General features: G+C 42.7%; 1 protein-coding gene across 2 annotated transcripts; it reads left to right on the forward strand.

Moving 5' to 3' along the window:
- Positions 1-1,724: 1,724 nt before the first annotated feature.
- On the forward strand, positions 1,725-13,945 carry phtf1 (putative homeodomain transcription factor 1). 2 transcript variants are annotated; one of them, XM_012827494.3, is made up of 17 exons: positions 1,725-2,077; positions 2,454-2,566; positions 2,669-2,725; positions 2,850-2,919; positions 3,042-3,200; positions 4,245-4,425; positions 4,635-4,752; positions 5,221-5,427; positions 5,699-5,941; positions 6,347-6,478; positions 7,382-7,651; positions 9,998-10,129; positions 10,695-10,781; positions 11,445-11,600; positions 11,952-12,047; positions 12,229-12,354; positions 13,178-13,945. In XM_012827494.3, exons 2-17 carry the CDS (start codon positions 2,537-2,539, stop codon positions 13,196-13,198), a joined length of 2,085 nt encoding a protein of 694 aa, XP_012682948.2. In that variant the 5' UTR covers positions 1,725-2,077; positions 2,454-2,536; the 3' UTR covers positions 13,199-13,945. The 2 variants fall into 2 exon arrangements, with proteins under 2 accessions (XP_012682948.2, XP_012682955.2); XM_012827501.3 differs by having other exon boundaries at positions 6,350-6,478.
- Positions 13,946-13,955: the final 10 nt, after the last annotated feature.

The raw sequence follows: 13,955 nt of genomic DNA on the forward strand, positions 1-13,955 counted from the left end.
TTAATAAGCATTGCTGCACAAACAAGTGATTTTGCTGAGAATATGAAGAAAAAGTAAAAACTGCATCTAACATCTAACATCTGCATCTTACAGGTTATAACAAATATAGTATCCTTGGTCTAGAACTCCATATGTGTTACTAAAACAGTGAGTTTATTGTAGAATCATAGAGGTGATGACATTGAATCTTCCTTATGGATTTACTTCTTAATTTGACTTCTTAATTTCTGTAATGGCTGTGTAATACCTGTTCTGTTCGACCAAAGATGGCAATGATGGCAATAATATAAGGTAAAAATGAGTAGCTGAAAGATTTGACAACCGAGAATTCACTTATTCTATATGACATGTCCACAAATGTTATTTTTTTGCACCAAATAATATAATATAATACGATTTAGGTGCAAAATACTATATTAGCTATTATATAGTATTTATAAAAATAATACAAAATAAAGTACTATGAAAATACATTTCATAGAATAGTGGTTATTTAATTCTGGATTTTCAATTGCATTTTTCTTAAAAGTGCACTTAAACCTAGTTAATTCTGAATTGTTTATCCAAGGTGAATACTGCAGGACTGCCATGAATTGGGATGTTGTTCCTCACATTGCCTGCATTCATTTAATAAAAGCCTGTCTTTACTTGCTGGCTTCTTGGAATACCCCCAGACATTCCAGTCCTTGCATGAAATCATTAAAAAGAGAGAGAGATGGCTGGAGAACAAGGAAGCACTGCAAATGGAAAAATCCAGTGTTGTGCAAGAACCTGCATGGTGTTTTTTTTTCATTTTCACTAATCCCAAATAAACACTGACAGAGTTTTCAAACCATAAATCAATCACCATTAATTTATTTAAGCATTCATTTATCAAGTAATGATGTGCAAGTTCAGAATTCAGCTTATATAGTTCAACTTCATTGGAACCACCATGCTTCTTTTCTTATTTAAATCCAGCAATAAATGAAAAACGATGAAGTTATATGAAATGCATGTTGCACTTTTTAATCATGTTAATGTCAGGTTTACATGGTAGGTAACTGTGGACAACAGACCTCAAGGAACCCCAGCTGAGGACACTCTGGCTGATGTCCGAGGGACTGTGAAGCAGGTCACCAGTCTCAGATTACCTGACATCCACGCCACTGATGGTCTTCTTCAGTCACACAACACATCCACTTTGGTCACAGGGACACAATGTCTGCACTCCCTGATGAGTCTGAAAAACGGGCATGACGAAACAGATTGACAACAATATTTAGGCTGCAGGCAATTTAAAGCTCTCTCACAGTCCTTGTACCCAACAATAGTTCAGTTAATATTGCAGTAGACTTAACTGTTTTACAGCAGACACTGAACTTTCCTAGTTTTTTCTATGACCAAACATGTTTGTACTGCATTACATGGACTGCATCATAATATCCAAGCAGCACCATGGTAGAGAATCAATTTACTGCATTTAGGCTACATTATTTCTTCAAGATTGCTTTCTGTGAAGAGTGAATGAAGGCTGACTACAGCAGCCAAACTTCACGCCTGAACATGTGTTCACTTGGGTAAAACTGGTGTTGAAGTGCATTTGAATTCACGGGTGATAAAAATATGGACCTACTACTTATAATCCTGTCAGCAATACACAAGATGTTTTTAGGTCAGTGATCCATATGATAGCCCTGAACACGCCCACCTTGTCTCAAAAGCGGAAAAAGGAAGTGCTGCAACTAACTGTTGATATGCTTGAACAGGAGCGTCATTGACAGCTGTACGATTTCGCACCTGGAATTGTTTTACCCTTGTTTTCAATACTTTCTTGTATGCCGATAACATTCAACGCATAAAATGTAGCTTTTAGTCAGTCGCGAACGTGTCGCGATCGAATTTGCAAATACAAATTAGCTTGCGAGTCTAACGTTAACTTATATGAATAGCAGGCAAGCTAGCTAGCATTAACTACGGATAGCTAACTATAAGAAGCCTGTCCAGGTTGAAGTGGCCGTAAGCAAACTTCCTCTGTCATATCCAGCATACACTGGCTGCTGTTTGTAACTTGTGTTCAAGTATGGGCTGACAAGAGGTGAGTGTTAGCTTAAGCATGTCAGTTAGTCAGGCTTTGTAAACTGTGCGCATTCTGTGTAAGTTAGATGTACCAAAGAACATTTTTAAATGGCATCCCAATACCGCCAGCATACGCACCCCAAGAATTGAGAACAAACGAGAAAAGAAGAGGCTAAAATGACCGTCATTTAAACGGTGATGATCAGTGTGTACAAGAGACTTTCATGGCGTGTACTACTGATGTGGTTCGCTACATTCTACGGGTTGTTGTAGCTCATTTTGTTAGTGTTAAAATGTTAGTGGTTGCAAATCTCCTACTGCTACTGTGTGATGACCTGTTCACCTAAAGCAAAATGGCTGTCTGCTTTTTCACCAATCTCTCTGTTTTCTGAAAGCTTGTGTCGCAGTCAGATACTTTCTGCCGTTGTGCCTGTGAAATGACCTGACTGCCAGCCCTCGGCCACATCGGATTACAAGAATGGCAAGGATAGCGTGGTATCAGGAGAAGGTGATGTATCAGGAGACAGTGTGTGTACTGTGAATTAACTGTGCTGTTCCTGTCTTGCATGGTCAGTTAATTTGCTTATTTGTTTCGTTTTTATTCGTTTAGATTGGTGCCTATGACCAACAAATATGGGAGAAATCTCTGGAACAAGCTGAACTAAAGGTGTGTTGCAAAGAGTCTTAGAACTTATATCAGACTGATGTTATCCAGTTAAATCTCAACGAAACACGGGCTCTTATTTGACCTAGATCTGTATACGGAGGATCTCATTTTCATTTACTCACAGGGTATTCACAACAAACCCAAGAAGACGGGACACATCAAGCCTGATCTCATTGATGTCGACCTAGTGCGAGGTGAGTGGCTGCATTTCAGCATATCGGTTGCCAACATACACTTGGTGACTTCCCACACCGAGTCGCCGCAGAGCAAGAGAGCATCATGTCAACATCTTGTGAACTCTCTCGCTCATCCCCAGGCTCCACGTTCAATAAAGCCAAGCCGGTGAGACAGTGGACAGCCCTGACCCGGAAGGGCCTTGTGCGGGTTCTGCTCTTCCCTTTCTTCTTCCAATGGTGGATCCAGGTCACCTCCAGGTGCATCTCCGCCTGGATCCTCGTCCTGTACATCCTGCAAGGTCAGTGCTCTGCTGGATGTCCCTTGCAGTGTATTGTAAGGCATGTATAATTTATTGTATTTCAGAGGTGTACAGAGGTAGGATTTTTATAGTTTATCTGTACGATTCAGGGTTAATGCACAGGGCCATTTCATATATCGGTGACTGTTTGTTTACTGTGAGATTTTGATATTTGTGGAAAGGAACAGTCAATGATTGAACGAGTTTGAACAAGCCTCTTGCAACTTGTGTTATGTTCTAGTCCAACTGGTTAAGGTGTTATGAGAGCCACAGTGCCAAACGGGGCAAAAAAGAGCAAAACAATGCAAAAGCCTGTCTGCTGACAGGGAGTGATTCACTGAAATAGTGAAGGATGTTTTTTTACTATTACATTTCATATGATTTCACAACATACTTTTAGTAGCGACGTGCATTTTACTGCAGTTGGCACAGCTATATTTAGATACTCTACTGCCTCCTACTGGGCTAGGCAGTCTGGGGTTACCTCTCGGTTTGTCTCTTTTCCTTGCATAATCTTGTGTCATTACAGCCTAAAAGGCCAATTGTAGATGCAGGGAATGTGTTGAGATTAACTGAATTGACCAAAATGACATAAATCAATATTGCATAACCCAAAGCATATGCAGTTCTTATCTTGTTGAATGGCTTTAAGATTAAGAAAACTCAGGGTAATGAAAAAGCTTGGTTGGCTGACACCAATCATTGTAGGTGTCCTGAACAATTTTGATTTGATGAGTTTCTACAGACTGATGAACTTCATTTGAACATACTGGATATACCGATTTAATTTTGAACTGGTGACCTTTCTGAAAATGTGTAAACTGGCGTGGTTATATTAGTTTTAGTACTTCACACTTGTTTAGTTAGTCACTAAAGTTCATTTGTAACCATTATCCAAACATACATGCAGTTTGATTTTTGGTCATCAGCCACATGAAAAGTAGCTTCAGTATTGCTGTTTTGTTGCATTGTCGCTATCCAAATAAACAAATCAACCAAACTCAATTCATTGTGTGTGTGCCTCTGTGCTCTGCCTTCCTGCAGTGGCAGCTGTGGTCATGTACCTGGAGGTGCCGGTGGCCAGTGCGAGTGAGGTGGCGGTGCCCGTGTTCCTGATGCTGCTGCTGGGCACGGTGCACTGCCAGATCGTTTCCACCGAGTCCTGCAGGAGCCTACAGCCCAGCCCCCTCTCCAGCAGAGCCACCAGCCCCGTCAGGAGGAAGAGGTAGACCTGGCAGTCTAAGCTGTGTTATGACTCAATACGAGCACAGAAATTGTGGCTTAAACTTGGCCCTGAAAAAACAATTGGCAATACTGTTTTCTGCTGTCAGCACAGTGTTTATTGTATGATTGCATTTAAGGAATTTTACGTTGATGTATACGTTCACTTGCTTGAAGTTCAGCAGACTCTGATATTGTTTTGATGTTGTGCAGACAGAGAAAGAGCAAGGCACCAAAGAAAGTAGAGGATCATGGGAATGGAACAGACTTAAGACCAATGCCCTGGCAACAGGATGAGAAGCAGAGACTCCTGAAGACTGAGAAGAGACGGGTAGGCTTGCTTGCCGGGTTACTGGGCTTTACCCCTAGTTATTCATTTGATCATGCCAGATGGATTCATTCAAAAATGTTTACGATATTAAATCTGTATCTGGAATGGTTTAAAAAAAACATGCATAACTAGATAACAAAGAAATCATAGAAGCAGAGCGCTTTTACCAGACAAAATGTTCTGCCAAAAACTGACAACTCGTAGCGTTGGCCAGGAGTGTTATCTGAGATTTATTTCGTTTGAACATGTCCATTTATCTTGTGCCTTGTTCCTGCCTGAGCAATGTCACAGTTGTGAAATAACAGACTGATTTAGCACAGGCCTGTAACTAAATGTTCTCCTTTTTACTGTGACTCATTGTCATTTGTACAAATCTCTTACTTTATCTCTATTACTTTAATGCTCTGTTTACATACAGAAATGCCTCTGCTCCTTCTGAGATGTTTTTGTTTTGCTGTGATATCACAGAGCCCCCTGAGGAAGTCTATATATGGGCTCTCTGAGGAGATCTCTAGTGACGAGGAGGAGAAGGAGGACCGGGAGGGAGCTGGACACTTTCACCAGCCTCCCAGAGAAAGACCCGTTTCCACGGTGGGACCCAAACCCACCTCCATACTCCGGAAGAGGATCAGGAGCCCGGCAAAGAGCCCCTTACCCCCTCAGATTCAGCCTCAGGTAACGGGCCCTGCTGTGTCTCTGTGCGTCTGTAAATTCTGTACATAAATGTCTGCTTTCCATGTGCTGTGGAACAGGGTTACTGCTATACCCCTATTCAGTGCAACATACACAGCGTTACGTTCAGTATAGATAAGGAACGCCAGATAGCTTCATCTCTTTATATTAAAAGTAAAGGTATGAAGGTATTTATCAGATTGGCTGTTATGAGGTAGCATAGTGCTCTTGAACTTGCTGCAGAGGGAAACAACATTGTGTCCGTCCTGTGCAGGATGAAAGCAAGACTGTAACCATGGTTGCGGGCGCGAAACCGGCAGAGGTGGCGCATCTCATCAACTCCGTAGGCTCGCAGGCGGCGTCCGACACAGATGACATGCTGTGGGAGGAGCTTCTGCAGTGCCCTGACTCCGCCTCTTCAGGAAGTAGTGACAGCGAGGAGGAAGGCCGCCACACTCACAACCACTCCCTGCCTCCGGCCCATGGGCTCAGCAGCGACGAGGAGACATTCCCGCATGTGAGGAAGCACCACCACCTCCCTAGTGGCCCTCCCACCACCACCTCCCTAGTGGCTGAGATCAGCTAATGTTACATCTCAATTAAATCTCTAAATCTGAACTAAAGAGAAGTGAAATGATGAAATAATGTTTTTTGCATTAGACACATCATTTATATTGTGTATATACTGTACGTATATGACAATACATGTAAACTCATTAGACACTACAGATATGATCTGACTCAAAGTGTAGGTGAACTATAGAATAAGATTCACTATATACAGGCTGTATATTGTGTGTACTGTAAACAGTGCTGAATTAGACAGAGGACAAGGAGATAAATGTCTGCCTTCCAGATGTTGAATATGTCCTGCCCAGAAGCACACGCTCACTCTGCACACACTCTTCTGCCCTCCTCCTAGCAGAATAATCTGGCGTGGCTGCAGGCGTGCCACCCGTCCAAAGACCGCGTGAGCGCCATCTTCTGGGAGCAGGGCGACTGCAAAAAGGCCGACATGTCCGTGCTGGAGATCAGTGGCATCATCCTCACACGGGTACGTCTGACACTTCCTCCTCCACTGGATTGACAGCTCGATTGGACAGACTGACAGTATTTTCACACATACTGTCAGTGTTGTATTCAGCCACATGTCTTCCTATTTCCCTTTATCTTAACCATTACTTGGCGAGGTAGATGTTGATGTATTACAAATTAAGCATTCAGTAAAATGGATTTGACTGTGTTTGCATTTCGTAGATTGAGCGTTTTATTTCTTAGTAATGATGCCAGTGAGCACTTTTAGATAGCATATCCCTCAACACTTTGTGCTGATGTAATAATGACTGTGTAAAGGAAAGTGTGTGTGTGTGTATTGTACACATACTTGTGTTTGTTCCAAAAACCTTCAGATATCGGAAATCCGATATCGGAAAGGACTTGTTGGGAAAGTCAGGTTACTAGGGAGCGTATCTCCAAGCATTATGTAAAGTTCACGTCAGCAATGTAGCGGATTGGATGAAATGGTTTGAAAACATTACAATTTTACATATTAAAGTGACATTGTATTATTTTGGGAAATGGAAAACATCATTACATTGACAGTTTTATTTCTACTACACACACCAGCCTCTTGTCACTGCTATTTTCATCCACAAAAAAAGAAGGTGCTAGTCAAGACACTAGCTTAACCTTCTCATGTTTATATTTAGAACGAAACGCCAACTTCACAATGCCACATGTTAACAGTGAATATTAGCATAGAATGCTGAAGAGTGCTGTAAAATTATATTTTTGTCCTTTGCATAAATAAATAAATCTGTAATGATATTCAAATTCAATGTACTTGGTCTTTCTAATTTGGTCATACCATAGTTACTGTAATGTAATGCTACTGTAATGACACTGATGTAGTCTAATGACGAGGCTGATCAGGTGGCTCTCATCTGTGTGTGAGCAGGTGAAGGCGGCAGAGCAGGGCATGGGCTACCTGCTGCTGGGCGGACTGGTGACGGCCACGCTGGCCCTGCTGCCCTTCTGCTTCCGGCTGGCACAGCGACTGGAGGTGGCGCGGCTGGGCTCGCTGGGCGCTGGCGAGCTGCTGGCCATGGTCCTGGGGCCGCCCAGCGCCTGCTCCTACGCCTTCTTCCTCATAAGCACGCTGGAGCGCGTCTGCCTCACTGGCCTCTTCTTCTTCATGACCTGCGTCGCTGAGAGGACCTACAAACAGGTGGGTCAAAGGTCTCACACACACACACACACACACACACACACACACACATAGAGCTGAGCACCTCTATACAGGTGAGGTGAGGATATGGGAGAGAGTATTATGTAAAGAGGATTAGTTAGGTCAAAGGACTTGAAACTAATGGTTTAAAGGAAGCATGCGCAATCGAAAGGGTAGAGGACCCATGTACAGGTAAGGTCAGAATGTGACGGAAAGTGTCATATGGGTATGAATTAGGTCAGTAGACGTACAAGCAGGTGAGTGAAGGGTAACATGCACAGAAGGAAGGGTAAATAATTACACTTACAGGAAAGGATGTGGGAGAAGGCATTGTGTAAACATCAGGTCAGGTGACCTTCAAACAGATGGGTGAAGGGTGTTTCACACACACAGCAGGGGTGGAGCTCCATTAAACACACGGTAAGGATCAGGGCCGTCATGCAACCTCTTCTGGGGGGGTGGGCACCATTTTACCCATTTTTCAAAAATACACATACATAGAAAATATGCACACGTATACATATAGCATAGCCTTCAGTTGACCATTATGCTAATATACAATTATGGCCTGCTACGGTTCCCCACACACACACACACACTTCTGCCTACTTCTAATGGTAACGGATGATGTGCTGTCAACTAATGGCTGGTTATCATACCATCAGTACATTTACACCTGGCCTACCCTCTTGTGGGTGTGTGTTGTTATTTAGGTATGCACTTTTATTTACCCAATTTATCCAAAATCTTGATCTTTATAATCTCTTTCATCAAACTGTCGGATAACAAAGGGAGAACATTTAATTGTTACCTGCCCGCATGTCTGCATATCTGAGCTACAATTTGTGCTGTACCTTGTCCAAGTCACTGCCAGCTGCCTATGCCAATGCGGGACTCGTGACGTGAATGATATGTGACGTTGTGGGTCGCGATGGCTGTCTGAAAACCCACCCTTTTCCATTATTTGGAATGTTAGAACCAGGCACATGTTAGCCACGATTCTGTGTTTAAAATATTGTTTGTTTATGTTATGTTATGTTGGGTGGGCACGTGCCACCCTGATTCAATGGGCACGATGCCACTGGCAAGGATGTGTGAGAGTGAGTGTTGTAGAGGCAGCATGAGTCAGATGAGAGGACCTGCAAACTGGTTAGTGAAGGCAACTACAAATTGCCAGGTGAGGATGTGGCCAGAGTACTGAATACTAGGGTTTTTAGAAGCTATGACATGGTAACTGCCATTTTGAGTAGTTAATCTACTTGCGTCATCCACTTGATTGTTTGCAGCTGATGTAGAAATACATTATCTCCACATGCCTTACAAGTCCTGTGGAAAGTACCGTACTGAGAATGGAGATAAGCTTCAAGCCATTGAAGCTTAACCAAAGTTGTGGAAAAGTTTTCAGTTTTCTGTTAATGGTTGCAAGAAAGTAATGAAGAGCTTCAATCAGTCAGTTTATTTTGGGTTCACATTGAGGCCCCAGTCTCGTGTTTGTCCCAGTCCTGTGTCTCTTCTCTCTCTGAGACTACAGCTATATGTGTCATGCTTACTTACAATTAGTTGTGACTTTCTCAAAAAGAGATGGTGAACACTAGCCTGACGATGTCATACTCATAATTCTAGTCAGAATATGAGTCTGATACCGCTCCAATGGGCTGTGATTATGGGGCGTGTTTCAACCGAACCAGGAAAAAAAATGCCTCTTCGCTCAATTGGATATATCTAGAACCAATCAGAGCAACGTAGTATGACCATAACGTAGACCATGGGGCCAGCTGATACATTAAACTTTTACCGGATCCCGTAGGAAGGACGGCAAAAACATCTTTTCGATCGACAAATGCCTTGATCGCGTTTCTCTGTTCCTCTTTCAAAATGAATGTGCTGTCAATGTCTTCTAAAACAGACTCGAATCACCACATTTCAGCTCTCCAACGGCAGCCATGTTTGTTGAAAACGAATTCACCCCAAAAGCTCTTTGGTGACGTGGTTGATTACGTTACGGTTGATCATCTGTCCATCATCGTATAAAGCCCGCCTTGACAATTTGATTGGTACGGCAATGTCTGTCCGCAGATAATTTCTCCTCAATGGAGTAATGCCAGACCGAACTTCCCAACCAAAAAATGTGTGGGCGGGGCTAAGTTCGTTCTGGTATCCAGGCTAGGTGAACACTAACACAGCACCGCATCTTAAATGTGTTTGTAAAGCAGTTGCAGTGGGAACTCATTTTTAAAGACAGCCTTGTGTGCTATGATACCACTCAAAATTATTTGGGACGGTGACCCATTCATATGGGTCTCTAGCGTAAGTTTGCCTTGACTGTTGGACCTCTGTGTTCCACAGAGACTTGTCTTTGCGAAGTTCTTCAGCCACCTGACGTCAGCACGCAAGGCCAAGAAGTCTGAGATCCCTCACTTCAGACTGAAGAAGGTGCAGAACATCAAGATGTGGCTGTCATTACGCTCATTCCTAAAGGTAAACATCGAAATATGTTTGTGTGTGTCTGTGTGTGCGTGTTTACATATTCTCATGCTGATGTTTGCTGGTGTGTGTGTGTGTATACATATTCTCATGCTGAGTTTTGCTGATGTTTAAATGTGTGAGTGGATGTTTTTGTGTGTATGTCCATGTGTTTTGTGTGTGTCTATGGGTGGATGTCTAATTTATGTGTGTGTGTGTGTGTGTGTCTGTGTGTGCGTGTTTACATATTCTCATGCTGATGCGTGTGTATATGTGTGTGTGTGTGTGTGTGTGTGTGTGTGTGTGTGTGTGTGTGTGTATACATATTTTCATGCTGATGTTTGCTGATGTTTAAATGTGTGAGTGGATGTTTTTGTGTGTGTATACATATTCTCATGCTGATGTTTGCTGATGTTTAAATGTGTGAGTGGATGTTTGTGTGTGTATGTCCATTTGTTTTGTGTGTGTCTATGGGTGAATGTCTAATTTGTGTGTGTGTGTGTGTGTGTGTGTGTGTGTGTGTGTGTGTGTGGTTGGATATGTCTTACTCCCATCCGGACTTGTGGTCCACCCGTCACAGAGGCGAGGGCCCCAGCGTTCGGTCGACGTCATCGTGTCCTCCATCTTCTTCCTTGCTCTGTCTATCGCCTTCATCTGTTGTGCTCAGGTCAGCCATGTCTCCCTCAGTAGAAACAGACACCTGCCGCCTCTGGCCTTGGGTTCTCTGCCATTGTCACTGAGTTCCACTACTACTCATTGTTTGCTCCTCTAACAAACACTCTACACAATCACACCGTTTTACATGTTTGGAAATGATGTTGAAGCTTAGAATTGGTTATGCATTCTAATTGGTTATTGGTTATGCACGCTTATTGGTTTAGGCATTCTTTAGTCCAGGGCTAGCCTCAATCCCAATTTAATAAACATATGCTGGTATTTCCAGAGTTTATACCATTAAATCTATAGTTTCATTGAATAGTTTGGAAAATCCACAGCAGAATGACAAAATACAAGAAGAGGAATTACAATGTTTTTATCTCTCTCGCTCCCAGACAAGCCCAAAAGATTTCTTCTGGAGTATTAGAATGCTTTAAGCCAGAGGTGTTCTACCCTTTGGAAATTTAGTTGCAAGCCTAATTGAAATACTTTCTTCAAAACAAGTCCTTAATGATCTGCAAAACAGATGATCTGCATGCTGTTGATATATAGAAAGGTTGAGAAATATAACCTGCTGAAGTGTAGATCTCCAGGCTGGGGCTTGCGTGCAGTGAGTCGCTGTGTGGCCTTCTGTTGTGTTTCACCGGCCTGGTGTGTTTGTGGGGGGACACAGCTTCTTCATAGCCACCACACATTCCTGGACTCTGAGACCAACTGGGAGCTGATGATCTGGGGCTCCGCCCTTATCTTCTTCCTGCTGCGCCTGGCCGCGTTGGGCGCCGAGACCAACCGCAAGTACAGCAACGCATCGGTGCTTCTCACGGAACAGGCGAGGCTACACACACACACACACACACACACACACACACACACACACACACACACACACACACACACACACACACACACACACACACACACACACACACACACACACACACACACACATACAACTCACACATTCACTCACTGTGTGTACACACACACTCCCACATACATAAACAAAACAACTCGCCACCATTAACAAACGCTGACATATTCATAGACATCCACAAACACACCTGTGGTGCCTCAGTTATTTACATAATGTGCAAGTGCTAAATACGTCTTTTCTCTTCTCTTCTCTTCTCTTCTCTTCTCTTCACTTCTCTTCTCTCTTGATTTCCATCATCATCCACAGATAAACTTGTATCTTAAGATGGAGAAGAAGCCCAACAAGAAAGATGAATTGAACATTGTTAATAATGTTCTGAAGCTGGCCACAAAGCTCATGAAAGTATGTCCAACGCTAAATGTGTGTGGATTAAATGTTGTTGTGTCCATACTGCAAAGCTATTACAGTGTCTGTAATAGTATTGGGTGAAACATTGTGTTGTTTTGTACTTGATGGAAGAGCTGCCGTTTCTTCAAAGCCCCTCCAGGTCAACAGATGCGTGTTTTGGCTTGATTTGTTTCAGGAGCTGGACACTCCTTTCCGGCTGCTGGGCCTGACGGTGAATCCTCTCGTTTACAACATCACCCGAGTGGTCATTCTGTCTGCCATTTCAGCTGTGGTCAGCGACCTGCTGGGCTTCAACATCAGAGTGAGTCATGTTTCCCTCCCGAACACTCACTCTGTAGGTCAGGTGAATAGAGGTGTAGAAGGACTGTCTAGACTCAGAGTTGATTTAAATGACTTTGTCTTCATTGAGTGAACCATATCAAACCAGTCCATCTAAGCTACAGAAGACTATACATTTTAGTTTAATCTCAACTTCAAAAAAATATTATGGTTTTGAAATGCAACACAACAATAATTGTGGGTCGTTCCCTCCAGTTTCTTATTGTTAGCATCCCCATTTCAGGGTCCTGGGATGGCAAAGGAAAAGGCGTCTATCATCTTAAGTGTTAGTGAGTGTTTCAGGCGCATGTGTGCATATGAATGCAGGGCTTGGTGTAATACATCAGGAATACAACTTAAAGGAACACTACACTGTAGATTAACATCAAGGTCAGGCAGTAGTTCATTGTGGACAGACTGGGTGTGAATTTGATCATAAAAGATAGTGGGTTTTTAAAAAAAAAAAAAAACTTTTAATTTTTTTTTTATAAAAGACTCACTCATAACTCACATATCTGGCATAGCACATGGCCTTCTGATTCTATCATCCTGCTGAGTTATTTTTTTGGTTTTGCATTTTTTGAGTTAATCCTGAAAGTATGGAGAAGTAGAGACTTTGTTTTCACAGAGAGTCGGTCTTGTTGAGCAACTCTCCAGTCTACACGCTTATAGTGATGTGGTTTGTTACCTTGTTAGGCTCATTACTGATGAAACTGTGCTCCTAAGGCAGATAAACAATGAGAATTGAACACCTCTCCTTCACACACTAAGGCAAACATATCCTAATGTTTCCTCTTTCTTTTCAGTTATGGAAGATAAAGCCCTGATGTGAACCCAAACCTTTGAGCATTTGGACCCTGAAGACTACGCAACCTCGGGTTATGCACCTTCTGTCTGGACGTCTACCCAGACCTTCAGTCAGCCCTCTTGGCAATTATGTGCAAATCTACTGACCAAAACCCCTGCATCGGTCTGCCTCCGCTGGAGTGATCAGGAGGCTTTTAAAATGTTTCTTTTCCTTTATGCACACATATGAGGCATTATATCGGGCGTGCTCACGTCTGACCTGTGAACCCTGACCCCTTGACCCCTTGACTCCTGTGTGGATTGGTTCACCAGGCTTCTGCAATTCCGCACAGAAACAAAAAAGAAAAAGCCTGGCTTTCCCCATAACCACTTAAGTGCCTTCTAAACTTTGAAAGAGAATATCCTGTCAGTTACATTTCACAGGTGGGTGGATGTGTGATGTGAGGTGAACGCCACAGACGGCAGAATGGACTGTGCTCAGAGTGACCAATTATTAGATGATTTGTGAAAGCGTTTTTGTAATATATATGAGGTGATGAATTGTTCTGTGAAAATACTGTATATTTCATATCATTCCTCTCTGCAGAGGACTGCGAGTTAAGCCACTAAAGAGTAAATGTGAGTACAGAAAATCATAGTGAAATCTTTTGTGAAATCTGTTCTAATAATGATACTGGACTTTAAGCTTGGAGATGAAAGTGCTGAATTCAACCAATACCCCTTTAACTGCATTCTACAATAAAAGACTATTTGGATAAAATGAAAAATGGCTCTCTG

The sequence above is a fragment of the Clupea harengus genome, chromosome 5, assembly GCF_900700415.2.
Source record: "Clupea harengus chromosome 5, Ch_v2.0.2, whole genome shotgun sequence".
Classification (NCBI taxonomy): Eukaryota; Metazoa; Chordata; class Actinopteri; order Clupeiformes; family Clupeidae; genus Clupea; species Clupea harengus.

Coding starts and splice junctions, on each gene's coding strand:
- phtf1 (XM_012827494.3), top strand. CDS start 2,537: ATGGCAAGGATAGCGTGGTATCAGGAGAAG. Junction 3,201..4,244: donor CGTCCTGTACATCCTGCAAG/GTCAGTGCTCTG, acceptor GCCTTCCTGCAG/TGGCAGCTGTGGTCATGTAC. Junction 10,782..11,444: donor CCTTCATCTGTTGTGCTCAG/GTCAGCCATGTC, acceptor GGGGGGACACAG/CTTCTTCATAGCCACCACAC.